The 24,407-nt window shown below is 56.3% G+C and overlaps 1 protein-coding gene and 1 long non-coding RNA gene across 4 annotated transcripts in view; one reads left to right on the top strand and one right to left on the bottom strand.

Annotated features, from left to right (window-relative positions):
- The window catches only part of PLCG1 (phospholipase C gamma 1), a 35,123-nt gene extending 15,168 nt beyond the window's left edge, over nt 1-19,955 (bottom strand). Inside the window, exons 1-3 of one of the 2 annotated variants that reach the window (XM_067708135.1) lie at nt 19,681-19,955; nt 198-350; nt 27-120 (exon numbers count right to left, since the gene is read on the bottom strand). In XM_067708135.1, the coding sequence (XP_067564236.1) occupies nt 27-120; nt 198-350; nt 19,681-19,897 (464 nt within the window). In that variant the 5' untranslated portion in view covers nt 19,898-19,955. The remainder of the gene's footprint in view (nt 1-26; nt 121-197; nt 351-19,680) is intronic. The other variant, XM_067708136.1, reaches the window with a different exon arrangement.
- Nucleotides 19,956-20,182: 227 nt separating this feature from the next.
- Nucleotides 20,183-24,407, top strand: part of LOC137207839 (uncharacterized) — a 94,683-nt gene continuing 90,458 nt past the window's right edge. For both annotated transcript variants that reach the window (XR_010935318.1, XR_010935319.1), the window contains exons 1-3: nt 20,183-20,409; nt 21,643-21,795; nt 23,749-23,864. This is a non-coding gene — a long non-coding RNA (uncharacterized lncRNA). The remainder of the gene's footprint in view (nt 20,410-21,642; nt 21,796-23,748; nt 23,865-24,407) is intronic.

Here is a 24,407-nt window from a genome sequence, read left to right as displayed (position 1 = left end):
TAAGCACGTCTGCGGGGGGTTCTTACCTCTCAATCTGCAAGGGTGTGGCCGCCTGCAACGTATCCTCCATCAGCCAAGCCAGGCCCTTGATCCACATGTTCACTTCGTCCTCAGACGTAGCTATGAGCAAGGGGCAAAGAGCTGAGCCTGGGGCCAGGGGCTGCTGCCCTTAACTCCTCCACCTCCTCAGCTCCCACCTTGCAGGCTCAGGGTCTTCAGGCGGAATTCCATTCCATACAGGATGACAAAGCAGTGTGACTGGTCCGGTCGAAAAGCAGGATCCTCTTGGTAGCGATCGAAGTCCCGTGAGGTCTTCCCCGGGCGGATCTCCTTGATTTCTCGAATGTCAACTAGGAAGGCAGGGAAGAGGTCAAGGTCAGGCTGAGGTCTCTCAGGGTTAGCACTGAAACGAGGGCAGCCTTGTCTCCCACTCATTCCCACACTCTCCTCATGGAGGACCACAAAGAGAGACCCCCCCCACCCCGGGAAGGCGGGCAGAGTCAAGACCACTCAGTCCTACTGGGGTACAGAAGAGAACTGGGCTGAGTCTAAGGACAGAGCTCTGCTAAAAGCTGAGTGTCTGCGGGAACAGGAATCTCCGTCCTGTGTACCTTCCCTCGGTGACAATATAGGCAGTTCACTCTGACCTGGGAAAGAGCCGGACTCTACAAAGAGAAATGGGGACCCACGGCTGTTCTGTGAGGACCCTTTCCTGACACAAAAGTACTAAAACTAGGGCTTCCCTGGTGGCGCAGTGGTTGAGAGTCCGCCTGCCAATGCAGGGGACACGGGTTTGTGCCCCGGTCCGGGAAGATCCCACGTGCCGCGGAGCGGCTAGGCCCGTGAGCCATGGCCGCTGAGCCTGCGCGTCCAGAGCCTGTGCTCCGCAATGGGAGAGGCCACAACAGTGAGAGGCCCGCGTACCGCAAAAAAAAAAAACAGGTACACAAACTGAATCATAAAGTCTCAAGGGCAGGCCTGGGGCTGGGCAGGCCCAAATGGGTTTCAGGGTCCGTAGGAGGAAGGAGGGATTGGGCCAAGAGAACTGGTGCAGCCTGACGGCTCACCCCCTAAATATCCCTGAGCAAGACCCAGCAAGAGCAGTGGCTGCCCACGGATGGCTCCCATTCTGGCCTCACGGCACAGACTGGGGCAGCACCCAGGTCAGAGTGGCAGATGAACTGCTTCAGCCACTACCTCTGAGATGACACTGAGTGACTCATTTAACTTCCCTCCATCTCGGTTTTACTATCTCTAGAGCAAAGAGCTCGACTGAATTTCTCTAGAAGGCAGGGTGGCAGAAAAGACCTGCGTGGGCCCTGGGGTGGGCCTGCTGGGACTAGACTCCCGGGCTCCACCTCACCTTAGCTGCGTGACCTCAGCAGAGTGACAACCACTCTGACCCCACTGCTTCCCTCGGTGAACACAGGTAACAGACTGCGGCACCGGGAGGTGTTGCTAAGCTCAAAGGTCCTAACAGCCCAGAGCGCCCAGCCCTGTAGGTGGCACATGGTGGGCACTCATTCAAGCCTCCCCCACCCCGTCGGCTCTGTCAGCTTCGGTGGTCTGTGGTCTGCACAGACAGTCGGAGCAGGCACACAGGTTGTGACCCCAGGCCTGGAGAGCGCCTGGCTGCACACTCACACTGTCCCTGGGTGCTGGCTGGGACCCTGCACAAAGGGCACACTTTCCAGCCAGATAAAGAGACAGATTTAGGGAGGTCAAAAGAGAGAAGCCTGGCTTAGCCGCCAGAAATGACTCTGAGCGCTCCCTTGGCTCTAGAGCCTCTTCAAATGCTCTCGACCCAGACTGGCCCGGAAGATCTGGAGTCAGGAGGGCTGCCAGCATGCTGCCTGGCCCACCTCCCCCCAGAGCCCTCCTGGCCTGAAGTGCACAGCACCCCGGCTGGAATGTTCTAAGAGGCCCAATCCCAAGGCCTTCTTTCTGTCCCTCTAGCCACAGCTGTGCTCCACCTATCCCACCTCAAACAGTGGCATCGCCTCCAGCCCCAGGCCCAGCTCCCCTGCCAGAACACTGCCGGTTCTCCCTGGGCCCTGCTCCCGTGCCCTCAGCAACCCTCACAGGCCCAGTCCTCCAGCTGAGGGCCCCCCAGTTCTCACCAATCAGCCATCCTTCTTGAGCCTACGAATCTGTATAGGCTGTTGTTGTTCTGATCCCTCCTGAGGTTGCCCACTATGGAGAACCCACTCCTTCTCCGGGCTTCAAGGCCCGCTGTGATGCGGCTCCAGTGATTTACTGCCACTTCTGCCCTCCCATCTTCTCTGCTCCATCCCACCTAAGCTGGACTGAGGGCAAGAACTGTCGTGTTTCCTGTCCCCCATTTCACCTTGGTCCCTAGCCAGGGGCTGTCTACCTCCCAGACTCCACTCTCTCTCACCAAAGACCCAATTTGGAAGAGCCTTCCTGCAGTAATCATGCCCTTGACACCCTGGGGCACTACGTGTGTGTTTGTTCTTCAATCTCTCCCAGGCTGGGCAAGGCCACCCAGTGCTTGCTGAATGACTGAACAAACAACGGAAAAAGCAGGCACACCACTGGGGGGAGGGGTAGCACAATGGGAGTGGTTTTTAAAATGAAGAGTTATGCTCAGGTAAAAACAGAGGGGGGGTGGGGAAGGAGACTGGGTCACAAAGACCCAGCCTGAGAAGACAGGGTTCCCAAAGATGGAAGGAGGAGCTGAACAGGGGAAATGCCCAGATCAGAAACTGCAGAATAACCACAAACCTTGCCCTCTGAAACAGAAACCAGCATGCTTTTCCGGTGCAGAGCTGCTGTCACCCCGCTCCCACACCTCTCACACAGGCACACGACCTCACACACACAACGCATACAGGCCAACGAGGCCTGTGTGGTCCACAGCCTGGGCCCTTCCGCGCAGCTGCCCACCAGTCATCAGAGGTAGTTAGTCCATGATGTGGCTACCGCCCGGCAAGCAACTGCAGGGTCAATCTGAAGCCTGCTGCCAGGCCACCTGCAGCACCCCACACATGTGCTGCATATGCACACACACGTACACACAACACACACTGCCAGCGGGTCCTAGGTGCCCTGTGGCCTGCCCCGTGCTCCTGAGTACATTTCCAGTGAGACCATGCCGGAAGCAAAAGAGGCTGGTCCCCAAAACAGGGACCAGGTAGGCACACAACAGCTCTGGGCCAGGCGCCCAAGTCTCCCAGGCTCCTGCTGGCCACACAAGGCCCCTTGTACTTCTCCCCATTGGAGATGTCAGCCCGGCCCTCAGGCCCTCCAAGTCCATCAAGCCAACCGCAGGCTGGAAGGACAAGACACCAGGGTGAGAGGCGCTACCAGGTTCTTAAAAGCTGCATCCTGTGTGACCTCCCACCTCAGCCCCACCCTCCTGCCTCCCAGAATAAATACAGCAGGGTCCTCTTCCTGAGAGCCAGGACCGGTTGCCCAGGGACTGCCATCAAGGGGAGGAGACCCCCTGGGACAGGCACGGCCTCTGCCCTGCAGGGTCTGGGTCAGACCTGAAGGAAGGGCAGGAAGAGAGACCCTCTCAGGACTTGGGAGCTTGGGGGAGGGAGGAAAACTGCTTAGAGGAGCAGGAAACCCACGACCCAGCACTCATTCCCACATAGAACCACGGAGAATAACATTCAAGGGACATGGGGAAAAGAAAAGCCAGTGGTACTGGGAGGTCCTGGCTAGGCTGGAGATGGGGGAGTAAGATGGGGGAACTCTCTGAGGACAAGGGCAGGATCCCACAACCAGGGGCCTGCAGCCAGGCTGGGCTGATGTGCAGCAGAAGGGAGTAGGGCTTTCGTTTATGACAAAGGCCCACCCCCAAGCTCACCCAAACCCTAGAGGGCCTGGGGGAGTCCATCAGCACAACCCAGCCAGCTCAGCCCATTAGGAGCCATGGAGGGCTCATTCCTCTAAGGACCAGGTCCCCAAGGCCCACGCAGAGGCCCCAAGGAACAGCGTGGGTATTACCATTCCAAGCAAGGCCATGGCAGACAGCGACAAGCCTGGGCGGTGAGGGGGGACTCAGTCCCTGGCATTTAATCGCCCACAAACTCTCATGAAGAAATAGACTAGCCCTCCTCAAGAGGCTCTGGGCTAATGAGGGACCACTGCACCTGGACCAGGGACTGGCCTCTCATGCCAGCCCTAAGGGCTGAGGACCTGCTCACAGGCCAGGCTGCCTCCTCCCACTCCTTCAGGAAGCCTGCCCTGACCATCCCCTTCCTGAAGGCTGTCCAGGCCCAGCAGAGGAGAACCACACAGATCTTAAACTCTAGCTGTGAGGTCCTGGGCAGTCCCGCTCTTTTTTTAAAAAAATTTATTTATTTTACTTATTTTTGGCTGTGTTGGGTCTTCATTGCTGCATGCGGGCCTTCTTCTAGTTGCAGCGAGCGGGGGCTGCTCTTCGTTGTGGTGCGCAGGCTTCTCATTGTGGTGGCCTCTCTTGTGGAGCACAGGCTGTAGGTGCACAGGCTTCAGTAGCTGTAGCACGCAGGCTCAGTAGTTGTGGCACACGGGCTTAGTTTCTCGGCGGCATGCGGGATCTTCCCAGACCAGGGCTCAAACCCGTGTCCCCTGCATCGGCAGGCGGATTCTTAACCACTGCGTCACCAGGGAAGCCCAGTCCCGCACTCTTTTGGCCTCAGTTTCCCTATCAGTAAACTGGGGATTCCTCCTACCTCACTGGGTTGCATAAGGGCCCTGCCAGGAGCCGCCAGTCCCAGTGAAGTCTGACGCCCCCTGCCTGTGTGCCTAGTGCCATTGACATGGGGCCTACATGAGCCAGCAGCAGCCACTGCCAGAGTTGCTGGGGGCAAACCCAAACCTAGGCGAGGTAAAGCTGGGCCACAGCTGCCTTGGCCCAAGGAAAATAACCCAAGTAGCCATTTCCCCAGCTCCAAAAAGGGTCTCACGGGGATGGGGTACCATGGGGGAAGAGTGGGACTTCTGGAGCCTCCGAGTTCACATCGGTGCACATGGACATGACATGCTCTAAGCCAGAGGCTGCTTCCTGAGCCTCAGCACCGGGCCTGTTGCAGTCACAGCATCTCACCTACGCACGTGTGCACTAGCCAACACGTGCCGTGCCGGCACTACACATACCCCGGCCTTGCATAGGGTGGGGCACCAGAAGAGAATGCTAACAGATCTGAAATCACAAACACCACGTTTCAAATCCTGTTTCTGAGGATACAGCTTGGGCCTCGGGCAAGTCTCTCAGCTCTTAGGTAGCCTGTGGATAAAGTGAAGGCCTTAGTGGGGGTGGGCCCGCCATAAACCCTTCACATGCAGACAGAGAACTACACAGAGTCAGCAAAGTGATTTTGCTAGAAAGGGACAAGAGAACATACTGAAAATTAAACCCCCTAATGATGAAGATACGGTCAAGAAAACCACCAGCACCACCACACACAAAAAACCGAAATGACACATATCACAAATTTCTGGACATGAAACATGCATTCGCCAAAATATTTCTCTTAAGAGAGTCTTCCCTTTAAGTGCATAAATTAATTGGTGGAAACTGCAATAGAAACTAACCGTTTCTGCAATAGAAACTAACCGTTTCTCCCCAAGGCCACCAGGAAATTCAAAACTAACCGGACTCCCCTGGTGGTGCAGTGGTTAAGAATCCTCCTGCCAGTGCAGGGGACACGGGTTCGAGACCTGGTCCAGGAAGATCCCACGTGCCGCGGAGCAACTACGCCCGTGTGCCACAACTACTAAGCCTGAGCTCTAGAGCCCATGAGCCACAATTACTGAGCCCGTGTGCCACAACTACTGAAGCTCGCACGCAGCAACGAAGACCCAACGCAGCCAAAAATTAATTTAAAAAAAAGAAACTAACCGTATAAAAATGCATGTAAATACTTTTTACAACTTAAAATAGCTGTAAGTCATGATAAATACCAAAGTTTTTTTAAAAACATCTAGGAAGCTTGAAAGAGGTAAGTGAATGTTACCGGGACAGGTCCCTTCCCCTGGGGTTTTCACTGCCCCTGACAGTGGGCTGTGGACGCCCAGCCCTGCAGCGTGTCCTGGAGGAAGGTGGGCAAAGCTCAGCACTCCTCAAAAGGGCCCAAGTCCAGTCAGAGCCACGAGATCCAGAGACCCCAGCCCCACATCCGCTCCCAGCACTCCCCCTACCTCTGAGCCTCTGCATGTGCCAGGCCCACCTTCTCAACTTAAGTTTCCATCAGGCCTGGTCCCGTGGCATACTTGGTGCTTCCGCATTCTGGTCACACCATCTGATGCCTCCTTGGTGTCAAGGCCACTGACCTGTGAGTTCCACAAGGAAGAAACCACATCTGCCTCCTCTCCATTCCCCAAACCCAGGTCCCTGGGGAGGCTTCAAAATGCTTACAGAGTGCTTAGAAGCAGGAATGAACACACAAGAGTTAGACTCCAGAGCTAATTATCTAAGAGGCCACAGATGCTCAAAGAGGGTATCAGGGATGACTTCCTGGAAGAGGTGGTGCCATGGGGCAACAAAGGCTGAGGAGCTCCAACAAATATGCAAATGCAGTGGTCAGTGGGGTGACCATGTGGAGAGAAGAAAGAAGGACCAGACACAGGGTGGGGGGGGGGCGCGGGCACCGCCCCAGGGGCCAGAGTAATCTAAAAACACTGGGAGGTTCCTGTACACAGGTTCCTGTAGCCGGTGGGAACAATGGGAAGCTAATGGTGCTTTGGGGAAAACAAAAGAGAACAGGCAGGGCTCTTTGAGCACCACGCCCTGCTTGGGTCTAAGCCAAGGCCACCAGGAGATTCAAAAGAGCGGGTCCCAGGGGTCGGAAGAGTTGTACAGACCTTCCCAGAAACGATCTCTCATCAATCACATCTTCTCCACATACAGCCGGGGCCAAACAGATGGACCACTCCCAGTCCCCATCCCGCAAGTCAGCACCTCCTGTACCACCCTTCCAAAGAAACTACACATCAGGGCCGGAGAGAGCACAAATGGAGCTGAACTTTCTCCCCCAGAGGATGCTGAGATGGAGAAAGGAATCCACGAAGGGAAGCGCACTGCCAACCAGCTGATTCCCAGCTCTGCACCTCTGCTGCCCTACACAGGGAGCCAGAGGTCTCTGCACCCTAGGGTGCCTGGATCGGCCAGGATTATACAGCTTTGACAGAGCCTCACAGCTTGGAAGGAGAAGGATGGAGGTGGCCAAAGAGGAGACAAGACAGAACCTGCACACAGGTGGGAAAGGAGTCTGATGCAGCAGGAGCCAGGGCCTGGGATGGCCAGCAGCTTCCATGTCGGCCACCTACTGCTCAAGGAGTAGGAATGAGAGCCCCCCTATCCCCGCCCAACAGAACAGTCTGGAGCGGCTCCCAGGGAGAAAGATGAGAGCGGAGGGGTGGGGAGCTCTCAGCCTCCATTTTACAAAGGACGGATCCTGACTCAGAGACCCAGGGTCACAGGGTCATGCAGCAAAGGGAAGGTGAGGCCGGAGTTTATCTCCTTCCCATTCCTGTGCAGCAGCACCTTCAAACCAGACCAGCAGGGGCGAGAGGACTAAACCCCTTCCCAGATGCAACAGGGAAGGCCTAGCCAAACCCTGGAGTACAGGGCACACCCAGGGCAGAGCTCAGCATCTGTTCCCGGTTGGGGTTTCGTCCATCACTGTTCCCCAAACACCTGACCGAGAAGAGCAGCCAGCCCTTCTCCCACCTTAATAAACAGGAAAAGGCCATTCGGACAGTTGGATGGGGATCTGTGGGATCCTCCTACACGGAACCCTGCACTCCTACATACTAACTGCTTCAGGTCACAGCTGTCAAGGATCCTCGCCAGTTCATGAATCACCTGGAGTCTAGATTCTAGGTGAACCTCCTCTGTGGAGCAATGAGGAAATGGAGGCTCCCAAGGGTCTTGTCACAGTCACGTGGTAGTTCATGTAGAACTGGGACCCTCTGCAGCGGCCCCACAGCAGCACACACCCTGAACTTGGGTTTGCAGAGAAAAAGCAGGGCAGCCCAGCAAGCCTTCACACCATTCAGGCAGGCAGCCCTCTTCCCTAAGACGCAAAATTAATCCCATCCATTTCAGAGGTGGGAACAGCATGCCCTGGCTCCAAAGGAAGGAAGGGCAAGGAGGCCCCACCCAAGGAACTCAAAGCTGGGAGAGAGATGAGCAGTTATCTACTGGGCTTGTTCTTTCATTCCATCACCGGGATCAAACTTTCAAATGTCTGTCTACTCCACGTCAGGCCCTGGGGTGGGTCCTGGATAAACAGAGATCAGTAAGGCATTGGAGTTCCTGCCCCTGAGAAAGCCAGAAAGCTCCTGCCCGGTGGAGGAAACAGATGGGGAAGCAGATAACTATGAGGTCCTGCAAAGAGTAGAACAACAGGGAGGTGTCTGTGGCACCGAGAGCCAGAGAAAGTGAGGAGCTGGATGTGGGAAGTCTCGGACCACTCTGTCCACAGAAGGCAGGTCTGGAGGACTGGCCTGTCCAGGTCTGCCAGGGAGGATCACAGAAGCCAAGGCATCGATGCAGTAGTCTGGGGGTTTGGGGAAAAGGGCATTCAGAGTTTCATGGATGAGAGGGGAGGGAAGGTAGGCCTCCGCTGGCCATCAACACCACAGTGGGGGCAGGTGCAACAAGGGGCTTGCCCCAGCTTCTCTGCCCGAGCCCACATGACGCCCCAGGCAGTTCCTTGGATGCTGACGTCTGCCCACTCTGCAGGCTGGTGCTGCCCGAGTTCTTTCTAGATGGCCTGTGTCTGCCAGGCTCCCAGCTACAGGGAAGAGGATGAGGGCCCAGCAGGGCTGGGTATTGGAGTGTCCAGGATCTCAAAAGGCCCAATGAAATGCTCCTCATGGTACATTCAGGCCACCTGGAGAACCAGAGTACTAAGCATAAGTCACTTTTCTAGCCTCCTCTTTCCTGACCCTCAGGGCAATCAACACAGGTGTCCACACCCTCCCTCCTGCTGGAAGTTCTGCCCTTGACTTCTCCTCTCCTGATTTCCTGCTTCTTCTTGGGCTCCAGGCCTATCCCCACCTGTCCCCACGCTGGCCTTCGTCAAGGCCCATGCCAAGGGCCTCTCCTCTCCCGATGCTCTCCCTGCTCCCCAGTCAGTGTCAATGCAGGCAATTTACAAACACAGCTCTAGCCTACTCCTTGACTATAAGCTTCAGACCCTTCAAACCAACTGCCTACTTGCCGTCTCCACCTGTTCGCCTCAAAGTCAACCCCTCACCAAAACGAGGCCTCTTGCCACACCTCTTGGGTCCGCTAACAGCATCACCTCCAAAGAGGTGCCTTCAGAACCATGCTTAACATCTTTTCTCTCACCCCCTCCAATCTAATCCTTGAACAAGTCCTACTGGCTTTTCTAATATCATTCACAACCACATTTACCTAGTACCTAGATGAGTGGGAATGCTGTGTATTTTAAGGCTATTTGACTGACTGTCTTCTCCACTGGAGCATAAGCTCCATGCCTGTTGGCGTCAATGCCCCAGTGCCTGGCAGGAAATGCACTGTTAGGAGAAGAAAGAAAAAATCTGGGGCCCTCTCGTGAAAGGAAATGATAGGGGCCTCCGGCTGGGGGCTGAGTGATAGGGGCTGAAGTTGGGGTACAGGTGGGAGGGGGATGGCAGAGGCCTTCCCCTGTGGAGCTTGCTGACCCCCATGCTGTCTCACGACCCCGGCCCTGGCTCCCCGCCTCTTTGGTTTCTGTTACTGTCACCATGGGCCCTTCCCTCTTTGGGGGACATGTGGGGCCAGCCCTCAAACCCCCAACAGAGTCAACTCTGATTAGGTTGGAGACGTTCTAAACAATGACAAGGGTCAGTAAGTCACAGGCCTACTCATTCAGACGCCCTCTTCTGTACACCCACCTGCTCTCCCGGTTTAGAGCTGCTTGGTCCAGCCTCTCCTCAGTGGGCCACTCCCTTTGGGCAACACCAGCCCAAGCCAAGTCACTCTCCTGTCCTCCTTTTGCTTCCCGGGGAGCCAAGGCCCCAGTATGTGATCTACTCTCTGACCTCAGTCCGAGGTGAAAGGGAACACCCACTCCCTGCCTCCCCAGGAAGCCCAGCTCAGATTCTTCAAAATCACCTCCCCTATTGAAAGGAGTGGCTACCTTGGGACTTGCCCTTCCTGATTTTAATTCCCTGGTTCCACCCTCTTAAGACAGCTCCTGGCCTCACCTCCTGTAGCACAGACAGCTGCCTGCTAGCCTCCCACCCCTGCCTGCAGAGCCTCACCCTTCCAGTGTGGGCCAGTTCTCAGGCCAGGGACCAGGACACCCTCAAGGAACAGTCTAGGCATCAGGTGTTCTCACTGGAGGGGACTCTCTGTTATTTTACTGCTGGCCTCACGAGGCTCTGAGTAACCCCTGACAAACCGATATATACTACGTTTTCTACCCTCTTTGCTGGATATGCTAAGAGCTCCCAAGAAAGGCCAGCCCCAGTTAGGAACTGACAGGCGAACACAGACACATCATACTCAATTACTGTGTTAGGGTCAGAATAGGAGAGCTACCGGAGGACAAACAGGGGGAAGTGGTCTTCAGAGCCTCAGAGAGGGACTCGTCGCCCCCTGCCCCTGTCGCTACCCAACTTCCCAGCTGACCTCCTACCCTCAAGTAGGCGCAGAAGCCTTTGGGACCTGTGGCCAACTCCTCCCCTCCTTCCTAGGGTCAGTCACTCCATGAACTCGGGCCCACACTCTCTGGGCCTGAGGCGGAAGTCACACAATCCCATGGGGTTTGCATTCACCCACCACACACCCACAGCTACACAGCCAGAGTCCCAGTATGGTCAGTGCCCTACCCCTGCAAGGGCAAGGCCAGGCCAAGGACACTGGGACCTGGGGGGCGCCCCTTAAACAACCACTTCCCTCAGGACATTTCAGCTCAGCCACGTCCCCAGGTGTCCAAGAAAACAGGAAGCCAACCCCAATGTGAATGGCCCACCCCCGATGAGTTAGAATTAGGTCTCACACAAACAAGCGGTCCAACTCTCCGTGGCCCAACGCCTTACCAGTCTGGTCAGATGTCTGCCACCAGGGCCTGGAGCTTTGGTCAGACCGTCCACTCCTCACCGAGCCCACGCCTTGATCCTCTAGCCAACGCCAGCCTGCTAGCCAGCAGGGGGAGCGACCCACAGTGGCAGGCTGATGCTCTCTGGAGCCCCGCGCTCAGCCAACAGCACTTTAGGCACAACTGTCTCCTGCCGGCCCTCGGCTTTCACGATTTTCTGCACGTTCCAGATCACAAGCTTCCCAGGATCAAGGACTGGGTCACCTCCTTTTCTTGCTTCCTAACTCCAGGCTGCTTTGTGCCAGGCCTGGCTCAGCAAGGGAGATGCCAGTCTCCTGCAGGAGAAAGCCCTGCCCCATGTATTCTGCATCCTTAGTCTTGCTGAAGCCAGGGCCACCGGCCAACACTGGGAAGGGCCCAGAAGGAAGCAGCAGAGCCTATACACAAAGCCTACATGTGGGCTATAAAAAGGAGCCCTCCCTGCTTCCCCGAGGACAGGCTTGGTTCCTAGAGGTGACAAGTCGGGGAGAGACCTAGTACCTGTGCTTGGGCACTCAGCCACTGCAGCCTCTCAAAGGCAAGCCAAGCACCTCCTCAAAAGGAACTAGTCTTACAAGGAGGAGAGGGAGACCATCAAGAACTGCGGCAGGAATGCAAGCGGAGACTCTCCGAGCCGCATCTCCTGGGACCTCAGCCTCCACCAAAGCGACCACCTGCACCGTCCCCACCACCTCTTCCCCAGCCCCAGCATATCCAAGGACCTCCCCCTTCTCACACTTCTTCCCTCTCCTCTAGGGCTGAGGGCACTCTCTCGAGGCAGCCTCAGTCTCCACTCCCTCTGGAGGCCCCAGCACACCCAGCTGTGATGAGCGGCTCTAACTCTGGGGTGATGAGGTGATGGCAGGAAGCTGTGGCTCGGGGGCAGCTCAAGCAGGGGTATGTGTGTTGGGGTGAAGGCGGAGAGATACAATTAGGCAAGGGCACAGCTATAATACCTTGGAGTGTGAACACAAAGTTCTCTGTTTCCGAGACCCCAGCCAAGGCAGCCTCTTGACCCACAAGGGCTGCAGCCTACCTGCCACAACAGCGGGGCCACCCTCACTGTACCCCGTGCTCAAGTCACAGGAACTAATTCCTCCCTGGCCTCCTTTCCCCAAATCCTCCTCCAGCCTAATCTGCCCGGAGTGCTGAGGCTCTGCACCTGGGGGCAGACCCAGAGCCGCCAAGGCCCCCCTCTGGAAACAGTGGGGTGGCTTGCCACGGCGCACACATATGGCCTACGGGAGAGCCAAGCCTCGGCTGCCGTCAGCCATGGAGATGAACACAGCACACCCTCATCTCTCCAGACCGACAGAGCAAGCTTGGCTTGTTTCCTTCTCAGCGTGCCCGGACCCCGTCGTTATTTTTTCTTTCTGGCTATATGTGCCTTAACCTTTATGTTTACTGCTAGACTCCACAGTGCTTGGCACGTCAGCAAATGCCAGAGTCCAAAGCCAGGGAGGCACAAGTGGCACCTCACTTGTTCAGTGTGCCACAGGGCCCAAGAAAGCTGTTTTCAGGGCTTTTTTTTTTTTTTTTTTTCCTTCAAGGAAAGAAAGAGTAGCTATGGTGATACGGAAAGCTCACTATGCTAGAGATCTACTGCCACAGTGAACAAGTCAGAGGCTGGAGTCATCATGTCTGGTTCAGCGTACCTAACACACAGGAGCTAAGACCACACTAAATGTGGGATGAACGAAGGAACATGTGGACGAAGGCATGTGCTTCAGCTTGTCGTCGGGGTCCTGGAGAGGCTCTTCTCAGGGCACCTAGAGCCCAGAGCCCAGGCTCCCACTGCCCTGGCAGAGGCTCAGTGCGGTTGTCACCACAGCCCAGTAAGAGCAAGTCAGGGCGAGGCTCTTCTGCTACCTTGGCCCCTGCAGCAGGGACAGAAGCATCTCGATGGGGGCTGTGGCAAGCCGAGGGCAGCAGAGGGTCCCGATGGAGGCTCTGAGTCCAGCGTGCCAGGAAGGGGGCCTGGGCGCATCGACCAGGACATCTGCCCAGAGGGCAGAGGAGAGATCAGGGAGTTCTGTCCACATAAAGTAAAACAACTCTGGTCCTGCAGAACACCCACCTTACTGTAATTTCCCCAGAGTGGAGGAATAAACTGAACACTGCAGTGGGAATCAGAAGTTCCAGGCTCTGGTCCCACCACTACCATGAACCTGCTGGGGCACCTTAGCCTTGGGGCCTTCGTTTCCTCATCTACAAGGGAGAGCCCATCATTCCCACCTCTCAGTTGGAGCTGTGGTGGAGCTTAAACAACACAATGGATGAGAAAATGCTCCATGAACTAATGCACTATTCAAGCACCCAATTTTTCTCCTGCCCCCGACCTCTGTGTACAGACTCAGGGAGGGAACAAAGAAAAGAAGTAGGAAACAGACTTCTAGCCCAGGCTGTCAGAGCAGCCACGGCATCCAGCTTCGTGGTGGACAGGAGAACTGGAGCTCTGTAGTTAGTTATGGTGAAAGCAAAGGAAACAAATAGTTGTTAAGCACCCACGAGTGCAACATGCTCTGCTGAGCACTCTCACATAGAATCTCTCACTCTCATATGGATCTCATTTGACCATTGTTAATATATGCTCCGTGAGGGAGAAATTATTTTTACAGCTGAAGATCAGTTTAAGATAGGTTAAAGTGACGTGTACCCAAGGTCACAGGAAGAGCTGAGACTCAGACCCAAATCTGACTGATTCTGGCTACAGCTGCTGGAGGCCACTCCTCACCCTGGGCTCCGCCTAGAGTCTTATCACCTGTTACCATGCTGCTCTCAAAAGATTTCCCCCCAGAGAAGCCCGGGCGCCATGCTTCTCTAAACAAAGCACTCTACTAGGAGCTCCAGAACACTCCCCTCCTCCTGCCCCACCTCCACTTCTCCTGGGACTCCCCTCAAAGTCCCCACTGACTTCTGCAGTTCTAAGAGAGGGAGCAGAGAGGGGGAAAATGTCTCCTATCCCCTAATGTCAGGACTTTGCTACATTAGGCCTCACTTCCTCCCTCCAACTTAGCCACCGCTGACTTCCTTGAAGCCACATCCCAGAGAAAAGGGCAGAGTGGGAAGAGATGCTTTGAATTAACGGAGACCGACAGGGATGGTGACGGGAGAGGCAAAGGCAGGCCCTAGCACACTGACGTGCTGGCATTAAAGCACTTCCTGGAAGACAGGGGTCTCCCACCAAGGCGCTCAGGTAGCATTTCTCAGGGCGACATTCTCAGAAATAGGCCAATCTGATATCTTCATATGATACCAAAACCGCTGCTCACAGCCAACTGCCCTGGCACCCTGCAAAAGTCAGCGTCAGGAAAGAGCCCTGATGATAGAGGGGCTCCTGAGAGCTTCAAGAAAGAGGCTAGGTGGCCTCCTTGTCTCCGAATCAAAGCGCTTGGTGGCCATCCCCTCAATACCACAGGTACATTTGCTCCCTTCCACTAACAGGTCCTCGTGGGCAACTTAATCTTCACCTTCCTCCTCATCAGGGCTCCCATGCGTGAAGCACTTACACGGTGCTACACTCCATGCAAAGCATCTTGCAGATTCTCTCCGAATCCTCGTAACTCCCTTATGAGAAAAATGTAATCTATCCCTCTTTTATAAACAAGGAGTCCAGAGAGATAAAGTCACCCGCTCAAGGTCACAGAGCAAGTAAGCGGCACAACAGGATTTTAACCTAGGCAGTCAGAGTTCAGAGCCCGAATGCTAAGCTACTCTGGCTCTACTGTCTCCTCCCTCCAGCCCCAGCCCCTCCCCTCCCCTCCATCACTGCCGCCTCCTGCCTGCCTCGCAAGGAGGCTGTGCTGTGCTCATCAGGTCTCTCCTGCAAACTGCAGTGGCTCACGGGTCTCCCTCCTCAACCTCTCCCAGACAAACACAGGACAGTCCTGCTTCAGCCTCTGGTGACAGCTGGCCTACAGAACAGAGCACAACCCACGAGTTACAGCATGCCGTGGCCCTCCCTACGCTGCCCCCAGCCCAACCCCTGCACAGCGATCCCCAGGGCCTCAGCCAGGGTACAGGCAAGTTCCTCAACCACTCAGGAAGGCCCAGCTCCCCGGCCACCTTCCGTGTGAAGCCTTCCCGGCTCTCTCCTCTCGACCCCCTGCTTGCTGAGCAGAGCTCGTTACTCTGCACTCAGAAAGCTCTCAGCATGTACCTCTAGGTACATAACACACAGGGTTATAATTACACGTTCCCAAATCTGTCTCTTCCAGGAGTCTGGGAGTCCCTCAATGCCACTGACCAAGTCTTATCCATCTTTTGAACCCTTAGTGCCTAGCACTGGGCAAATAAGAGGTGTTCACACAATGTTTACTGAGCAAATAAATGCCCCCCATTCTAAGGGGCTACCCAAAGCAAGCTAGTGACCAAGCTCTCTAACTGGTAACTCAAGCCTGTGCATCTGCTTACGTCTGTGTGGGCACGTGCACACACAGAGAGAAGGTGGAGGTGTTGGGGGCCCCAGGGCTGCTGTGCTCAGCTCTTCCAGGCATCTGTGAAGCAGGCCCCTTTCCTAGGTTCACAGGAAAGAAAAAGCCCCAGCTGGACAGAGAGCTTGGCCGTGCTGGTCTGGAAACCCACACATCAGGGCAAGCCTGGGGGGCTGAGGAAACACTAAGAGGTCTGACTTCCCCTGGAAAAACTAGTCAGACAGGAAACGCACAGGCGAGGATGGCTAGCTCTGGAGATCCGGACATGTGCTCTCACCCCTCTCCCCCCGGGAGCAACCAGCCAGCACAAAGAAAATCCCCAATGATACAGGCCTGCCCTCCTCGGGCACCTTGGGCCCAGCCTTCAGGGCTGGTCCTATGGTCTATCTCCTCAGCAGTCTGACAGCCACAGGGGTCAGGCCTCAGACAGCTGGTACCAATGTCACCTACCCTGTGAGCCTGACTGCCTTGTCCAAGGCGGTTTGCGTTCTTCTGCCACCCCCTACCCCTGGCATCAAAGGTACCATTCCATTGTCCCCTTTAGTTTCCCTAAGGGCAAGGGCCTGTTTTCATTCACCACCTGAGAAAGCCTGGCGTCTAGAAGGGTGTCAATGTAAGAATCAAAGACGAAAGGCTGGGGCTGCAAAAGTTCCCACAGATACGCTTGGATGGCACTCAGAGCCCACCATGGAGCCTCCACCTGAGCCACTGTTCCCACAATGACCCTCGACTGAACCTCTCATCCCAGAAGGCACCAGAGGGAAAAGTGTAGAGCCAGAGCCTAGAGAGGCTGAGGCTGTCTGTAAGGAACAGTCTGAACACAAAGGTTTCTCCTCAGAGGAGCAACGCAGACCACAGAACGGGGGCCTGAGACCACTCACAGCACAATCCCGGGGCTCTGAGTCCTTTTGGGACTGGCCGACCAGCCACTGACTGGAGAGCCGGGTCCAACTGAGGCTGTCACATGGCAGCACAATTCACTCCCTACATTTCTATTTCCTCATCTGTAAAGTGGGGTGGTACTCCAGGCCCTTTAGAGGATAAACCAAGAAAACATGATGAAAAGTCTCTGTAGCACTCAGCAGGAGGTCTGTAATTGCTTTGTGCTCATTTAAGTCAGTATCTGTAACATAAAAAGCCCAACGTTGACCTGGTTCCTGTCACACCACCGTGACAACCAGCACCAAGGCACTTCCCCACCCCTCTTTTAAGCCAAACTCCCACTGGAGAAGTGAGCACCTGCCAGCCCCGTCTCACAAGTGCAGGATAAAGTGAGAGGGCACAGAGTTAGGCCAGAATGAGGTCCTGTTGAGGTCCTGTACATTAGCGGTCCCCAAACTTTTTGGCACCAGGGACTGGTTTCGAGGAAGACAATTTTTCCACTAACGGGGGGCGGGGGCGTTTCAGGCGGGAATGCGAGCGATGGCGGGGGGCAGCAGATGAAGCTTTGCTCACTCGCCCACGCTCACCTCCTGCTGTGCGGCCCGGTTCCTGACAGGCCGAGGACTGGTACCAGTCCATGGCCCGGGGGTTGGGGACCCCTGCTCTACATGAGTGCCGGGCACTTTCATTGAACCCCAGTCTCTCCTCAGGGCCACGGACACCCTGAGGGTCCCAGAAGTGTCTCTCTCTCTTTGGCCAGGTTACAGGGTCAGCAGGAAAAGGCCAGACGGCAAGGGGCCCTGCTGGGAGTCTAAACTTCCTCAGAACCTACAGAGGGGGGCTGCAGGGATCAGAACCCCACAACGAGGTGCACCCATGAATAGACAGCAATGGGGCAGCTTCAGCATGAGGCTCTGTTTGCAAGGTCTGAACTCCACACGAGTGTCCATTAGCCTTCTCACCCGGAATCCTTCAAACCGGGCCTCCAAAATCAAAGGGCCAGGGCCCCTTCTACATCCTTTGCCCACGTTCCAGGCCTCTCAAATCCCAGCTAACTGATGAGATCACTGAATTTGTACCTCTCTGGCTGACCCACCATTGGGGGCTGGGGTCATCAGGTCCTCTGCATTCCTGCCTCCATCCCCAAACACCTGAGACATCGTGGACTAGCCTCTTGCCTCTCCACACCCATTCTTTCTGTACATGCCCCACGTACAAACGAGAAAGTTACCCACTCATGAGCCAGATGTGCATACCTCCTTATACTTACTCTAACCACTGTTCTACGTGGTAGGTGGGTAGCTGAGTAGTTGGGTCAGGGCAAAACAAAACCATATCCTCCCATCTCCGGGTAGTGATCTCAGTGAAATGGGAACTGGGGCCCCATCCTCCTCCCTTCCGACACCCTCACCCTCACGCTCTTCTGCAGCCACACAGTCCCAGTCCAGGGGAGCAGTCATACTCCATTATTGTTACCATTAATAACGGCTTACACTTATTAAACATTTACAATGTGTCGGGCACTGTGCTAGCTGTTTTAATCTTCTCATTTAACCCCCAGAGCAACAAAATATAGTGGATGTATTATTACTCCCACTTCGCAGATGAGGAAACTAAAGCTCTGAGAAGTAGCTAGCTGCAGGGGCTACACAACTAATATACACGGGCTTCAAATCCAACCCTGCCTTCAACCACTGTGCTGCACTTACTGCCTGCTGGTCACAAGCACGGTTTGAAATGCAGCCTGTTACCTAGGAGAAGTCTATCTGGGAACCTCCAGCCCGTGCTACCAATTCAGGAGAGCGAGCACACAGAGCACCACAGAAACATGGAAGGGGCTGCGCCTGGAGTCTGATGCCTGGGTGATGTTTCCAGGGCCATCCCAGCTCTCTGCAGTGTCTGTCCTTCCTCCACTTTGGAATCCAGTCTCTCAAATAACTAAAATTTTCTCCCAATGGCTGACAGGGCCGACGGGGGCACCGAGGAAGGCGGCTGCCGTGTGGAAGTTCGGCAGCTGTGTCAGATCTGGAGTTTGTAGTTGAGGACGGCTGCCTCACCGTAAGACCTTCCTTCCTCCCAATCTTCTCAGCCATCTTCTCACCACAGCCAAGGAGGTCTGTGGGACCTTCCCTTGGGGGTGTCACTTCCTGAACCCCCTTCCTACACATGGACCTAATTCTGAACCTGGCTCTAACATCAGTCTCTGGGGGTCCTTGCAGGAAGCAACCCACAGCCTGGGGTTGCAGACAAATCACCCCTCACACTTGGAGGCGGGGGAACGGAGAGCAGAGCTGGGGGCCCATCCGGCCACAGCACAAGCATGCGCTCAGTGGAATAACACTCTGAAGGATTTGGGGTTTTTCAAAATCCCCCACCTCCCTCCTTCGCAAAAGCAGCCAAGGTCAGGCCTGGGAAGGCAAAGAGGCAGGAAATCAAGAGTAGCCACTCCTGGCTCCCTCCAGCTACGGGGCACGGGGCACAGGCCACAGGCCACAAAGGGCTAGACCCCAATTTGGCTGCGTGCTCTTGAACAGTACCTGACACAAAGCAGTGAGGCTGGCCTCCTGGGAGCCAAGCTCTTGAGAATGTGCATCCAAGGACAAGGGGAGCCTGGCCCCTCTCCGTGCCCCGGCTTTGGGTGTCTGCCCACGCACACAGACCTCCAAAATTCAGCTTCGGGACAAAAGAGGCGGCGGGAAAAAGCAGCCACTGCCTCCCCTCAGGCTTTTCCAAACCGAACAGGACCACCTTCCTCCCTCTCCCCGTGACGGAGATGCATAGGCCCGGTTCCGCTCCAAAACCAGCCCTCCCGTAGCAACTGCCTAAGTTCTACCCAGGGACCCCAAAGGTTCTGTTCCAAGTATGAGCCCAGCCGGGAGGCCCAGAGTTTCGCGGAGGCTGCTCTTTTCGGAGAAAGGGCGCGCATCTGGTCTGGCCCCGGTTCTGGGGCTGGCAGGGGGCACGCTGCCTCGGCTCCCGTCGCCTCGGCCGACACCGCTCCCGGGCTGTGGGGGACCAGACGCCGGCCTCGCTGGTCTCCAACCCGCTAGGATTTTTAGGCCTCTGGGCAAAGAGCCTGGAACACGCCCCCCCGGCTGGGGGAGGGGGTGTCCTGTCAGGTGACTGAGGACCCGGATGCCCCCCGCCCCCGGTGACCACCCGGGCCGAGGCGGGGGCGGGGCCCACAGGGTGTGGGGGGGAAAGCCCGAAAGTTTGCCCAAGTCTCTCTTCAGCGGCGGCCCGAGGCGCGCGGGAGCCGCGCAGACCACCGCCGCCCCCGCGCGCGCGGCGGGCCCCAGGGAGGGGGGCGCACTTACTGGACCCCTCGATCTTGTCGGCGCCACGGCTCCACGTGATCTGCCGCGTCTCCAGCTTGACCTGGAAGGTCTTCCGCTCGGGCCGCTGCGACTTCTTGGAGTAGAACAAAGTCATGACGGTGCCCACCTCGAGGCTGCGGCAGAGGTGCAGCACCTCGGCGTCCGAGGGCGCGCCGGACCCGCAGCCGTTGGCGCAGGGGGACGCGGCGCCCGCCATGGCTCCGGCGCTGGGGGCGGCACAGGCTGCCGCGGCGCAGGCCCGCCGGGAGCGAGCTGGCGGCGGCGGAGGCGGCGGGCGAGCAGACCCCGGCGGCGGCTCCTGCGGGCGGAGACGGGGCGGGGCCTGAGCGGGGGGCGGGGCGGCCCTGCAGGCCCCGCCTCGGCCCGCGCGCCTGGAACAAAGGCGCCCGCGCGCCCGTGGGGAGGACCCCCCGCCCGTCGCCCGCCGCCGCGCCTGCGCCCCGCGACCCCCGGACAGGCCCCGGCTGGGGGCGCGCGCGCCGCCAGCGGTCGACCTGCCAGTCCCTCCGTCCCGCAGAGCTACCTCACGCGGCCCCGGACACAGCCTGGCGGCCACGGCCGGCCCCGTCACGCGCGGCACCCTCGCGCCGACCCGGCCGTCAGTCGCACACGCCGGCTGCCCAGCCCACTGTCCCGCACAGGCCCGGCCGCAGCAGTTCCCTCAAGCCCGCTTCCGGAGCGCCGCCCGCGCAGCGACCGGGAGGAGAGGTGAGGGTGCGGAGCGCCCCCCGGGCCCGCCAGCCAAACCCAGTACCTGGGCGGGCTGCCCAGCGGAGGGAACCAGGCCAGGCCGCTTCGCCTCACACCCGCGGCGGCGGCGGCAGCGGCGGCGGCGGCGGCGGAGGCGGGTCCTCCGAGCTCCATCTCTGGGGAGGGGCGGGGGCGGGGCCTCCTGCGGATTGGTCGTCAGGCTCTGACGGACAGCCGGCCTGTCCCGTCTTTCCCCTCTGGCCGCCCAGGGCCGGCCCGCGGGCAGCTCCTAAGATTGTTGGACCCACGTTTGTCCCGGCCCAGTGGCCAGTGTGGCCTTGGGGGGGTCCCGTTATTCGGAGTAGTACCCCAGGCCTGAGCATCCACTGCAAGTCCTCCAGCGGTCTTCGCCTCTGTCCCTTGCCTGGACCAGTGTTTTCCTCACCGCACGCTGCGTCTCCACGCGGCAGGACGCGGGCTCAGGCCCTACCTCACTGCGCCGCTCCTGCAGATGCTCTCCGGAGCTTTGGTTTTCCCGGCCCGACTCCCCCTGTTTTCCTCCTACCTCTCTGGCCGCTGCCTTTCGACCTCCAGAAGCTTCTCTTCCTCTGCGGTGGGTCCTGAGTCAGTTCCCAAGGCGACCTGACCCTTCCCATGGCGTCACCCCCCCGTCCCCCCTCCCCCGCCAAACCCAGGCACCCTAGTGCCAAAGCTGTATCTCCCCCACATCCAACTACCTGCTCCACGTCCCCACGTAACACAGACATCTCACCTCCCTCTTCAAATTGCTTCTCCCATAGCCTTCACATTCTCAGAACGTGGCATTAAACTCCTCTAAGATGCTTGGGCCAAAACCATTGGAGATACCCTTGATTCCTCTCTTTGCCTAAACCCCACAGCAATCCATCAAGTCCAGTTCACTCTACCTTGGGATATCTCCGCTCCACCCACGAGCTCAAGGCCCAACTTCTCTCAGACAGACTCTTTAGCCTCCTTGGTCTTGCCTGGATCTATTCTCTATGCTCTAGTCTTTAAAATGAAATTAAATCATGATTCCCTACCTCCAGCCTCAAACCATTCATAACTTCCCACGGCACACAAAATCCACTCTCCCTACCTGGCCCAGCAGGTCTTATGTGGTCTGGCCCCTTTCTCACCCATTTCATCTCTCACCACCTCCCCTTCACTCCATTCTCCAGCCACAAGGCCTTTTGTTGGTTATTTGAATAATTCCCACTCTTTGTCTTCCAGCAGCCACTCCCTAGACTCACCCCTGCAATCTAGCTGCCCCTGTCACAGAACACCGCCCAAACTAAAGACACCTGCGGTCACAGTGGAGCCTATCTGACGGATGTTGAGCCAGGCAGAGCCAGACAGAGCAGGACAACGTACTGCACGTCAGAGGTAAGAGGCTCAGCAGAGCACTCAGCTGATGCTAGAGAAAGATCCAGGCTTTCAGGAATGTGTGAGTACATATATGTGTGTGTTCGGGCTTTCCCCCCATCTGGGTGGTGACTAGTGTCTGGGGCTACCTCTGACTTTGTCTTGCTGTAGTGGTAGCATGTGTGTGTGTGTGTGTGTTTTGATCTCCTCAAGTGCAACCCCCAAGGAGCTGAGAATTCAGCCTGCAGTTGAGGTGTTTGTGCTAGTAGGATTCAGCTACCCAAGGGGAGGTGGAGTGGCTGAGATGGGCTGCCACCTAGTGACAGGCCTTTAAAGTAGGAGGGAGGGAATGAAAGTTGACCCAATGCCCGGCCCAGCATTACAAGGTTTACAACATGTTATCACACCTGATCCTCATAATTACTCTAATCGGGGATGATTGTTCCCAATTTACTGATAAGAAACTGAGATTCAGAGAAGTTCTACAGCTTGCCCCAAGGCCACATAACTAACAAATGGGGATTTGAACCCAAATCTGTCTGATGCCATGCATTTTCTGCCTCACAGGAAAGCCACTGGCTTCAGTACGTGCTGGTGGTCAGTGGACAGTGGACACGGAGGCTAGCTGGCTAATCAGCAAGGGTGAGGGGAGGCCCTGGGGGTGGCTGGCTCTGGGAGTGGCTGGCCCTGGGCACAGGAAACCTGAGTGCAGAACTTGAGTGCTCGCAGCGTGTGGTTTGGGCTTGCTGGGGCTTGAAGTGGTGCTTGCCCCTGTCTGCGGCCTTGAGCTTCTCTGTGCTAGGTGTCGGAACCATGAGTCAGGAGAACAAAAGAAACTCAACACCAGCGCCCCGGGAATTCACAGACATTAGATAAACACTTTGTTATGTAGGGACAATTATCATGGAGGCTATGGAGAAAAAGAACAGAGGACTATGAGCTAAAACATTAGGGAGACTTACTTGAGATCTAATAGACAAGAAGACATCAGCAGAGGCCTAAAGGATGTGAGGAGATGGCTGGGTGTATTATTAGAGGTGGGTTGGAGGAAAGTACTTTCCAGGCAGAGGTAACAGCATGTACAAAGGCCCTGAGACCAGAAAGAGCTTAGTAAGTTTAGGAATAGAAAGAGGGCTAGAGTTTACTAAATGAGAGGGAACACGGGAGGTGATGAGGCCAGGAAGACAGGTTGGGGCTGACTGGGCCCCTCCTTGCTTATCTGATCTAATCCGTTTTTCCAGGAGGCCTCCTAAGTGCTGCAGCCCTCATTTACTTCTTGGGCCAACTTGGGCAGCCTGTGGGTGGTGATGCTTTCTAAAAATCTCCATTTTTCCATTTTCTGAGAGCTTCCCGACATGTAGCCCATGCTTCCTTGCTTTTGCTTTTACTTTTGCCTCTGGGTCCGGGCCTCCGGGGGCTCCAGAAATCCCTGCCAACAGGATCTCAAGTTTTCAGTCTAGTGCCAGGCTCTTAATCAGGAAGCAGGGCCCCATTTTTTCCTGGGACTTCTGAGCCAGCATCCCAGGTCTCAGGTGCCTCCCTCCACCAAAGTAGGTTCAGGAAAAGCAGGGTGTGCAGAGGGTGTGACTGGTATGGGCTTCCCCCAGCTCAGCATATATATGGGTACGTGGGTGTTACTGGCAGTGCCTGCAGCTGCGCTGGCTGGGAGGGAGCAGCCCAGCACCCACGCAAGGCCCACACAGATGACATCACCAAAGCTAGCCCGGCTTGGGCCTATTTCTGTCAACACTCATGCTTCAGCATGCTCCGGCTATGCCAGTACCTGTGCCTGGAGTTTGGGGGGGAGTCCCAGCCGAGTTGCCCCTTTGGCCTTGTGGGCCTGACCCCACAGGTGTTTATTTAGCAAACACTTAGAACAGCACTTGGCATGTAGTATAACTGCTTTACCCCCTTGGCTCATTTACTCTTCATTACAGCACTGAGATAAGTTCTCTCATTGTCCCCATTTCACAGAAAAAAAATTGAGGCATGGAGAGGTTGAGAGGCATACTCGTGGACACATAGCTAAGAGGTGGCAGAGATGGGATTCAAACCCATCCAGAGTCCATGCTGTGTTGCCTTCCATGTAGGTATGAACATTTTATTGTGTTTTCTTACCCCTTCCTTAATACCCATACCTGATGTGTTTTCTGTTTTCAGTTATTTGGTTAAATGCTGTTACAGGCTGGGTTCTTTGGGAAGCAGGCTTTGTGTCAGAGGTTAGTGTGCAGAACATTTTTTAGGGAGTGCCCTTGGGATCAACACTGTGGAAGGGAGGGAAGGAAACAGGAGGGGACGCAGGGAGAAGTTAAGCTGTGATTCAGGCCTGGCGACAGCCTCAGCCAGCCCCCCAGGGAGCTCTGCTGCAGCACCTCAATAAGCCATTGAATGTGGGCTGTCTTGGGAAGAGCACAGCCTTGGCCAGACAGCTGTCTGCAGGCACGGTGGTCTTAGGGAGCTGACAGGTTTCCCGGAAACAAGTGCTTCCTTGAAGGGGAATCTGAGTGGCACATCACTGTGCCCATCACAGATGTCTTCTTTCTAGTCTTTTAAGTACTTGAAACATTTCTTAAAAGGCAAAAATATTGTACTGTAGAAATGGGATATGCTGTTACCCGAAGGAGGAATGTAAT

This window comes from Pseudorca crassidens, chromosome 15 (genome assembly GCF_039906515.1).
Source record: "Pseudorca crassidens isolate mPseCra1 chromosome 15, mPseCra1.hap1, whole genome shotgun sequence".
NCBI classification, from domain to species: Eukaryota; Metazoa; Chordata; class Mammalia; order Artiodactyla; family Delphinidae; genus Pseudorca; species Pseudorca crassidens.
This window is presented reverse-complemented; position numbering and strand designations above follow the sequence as displayed.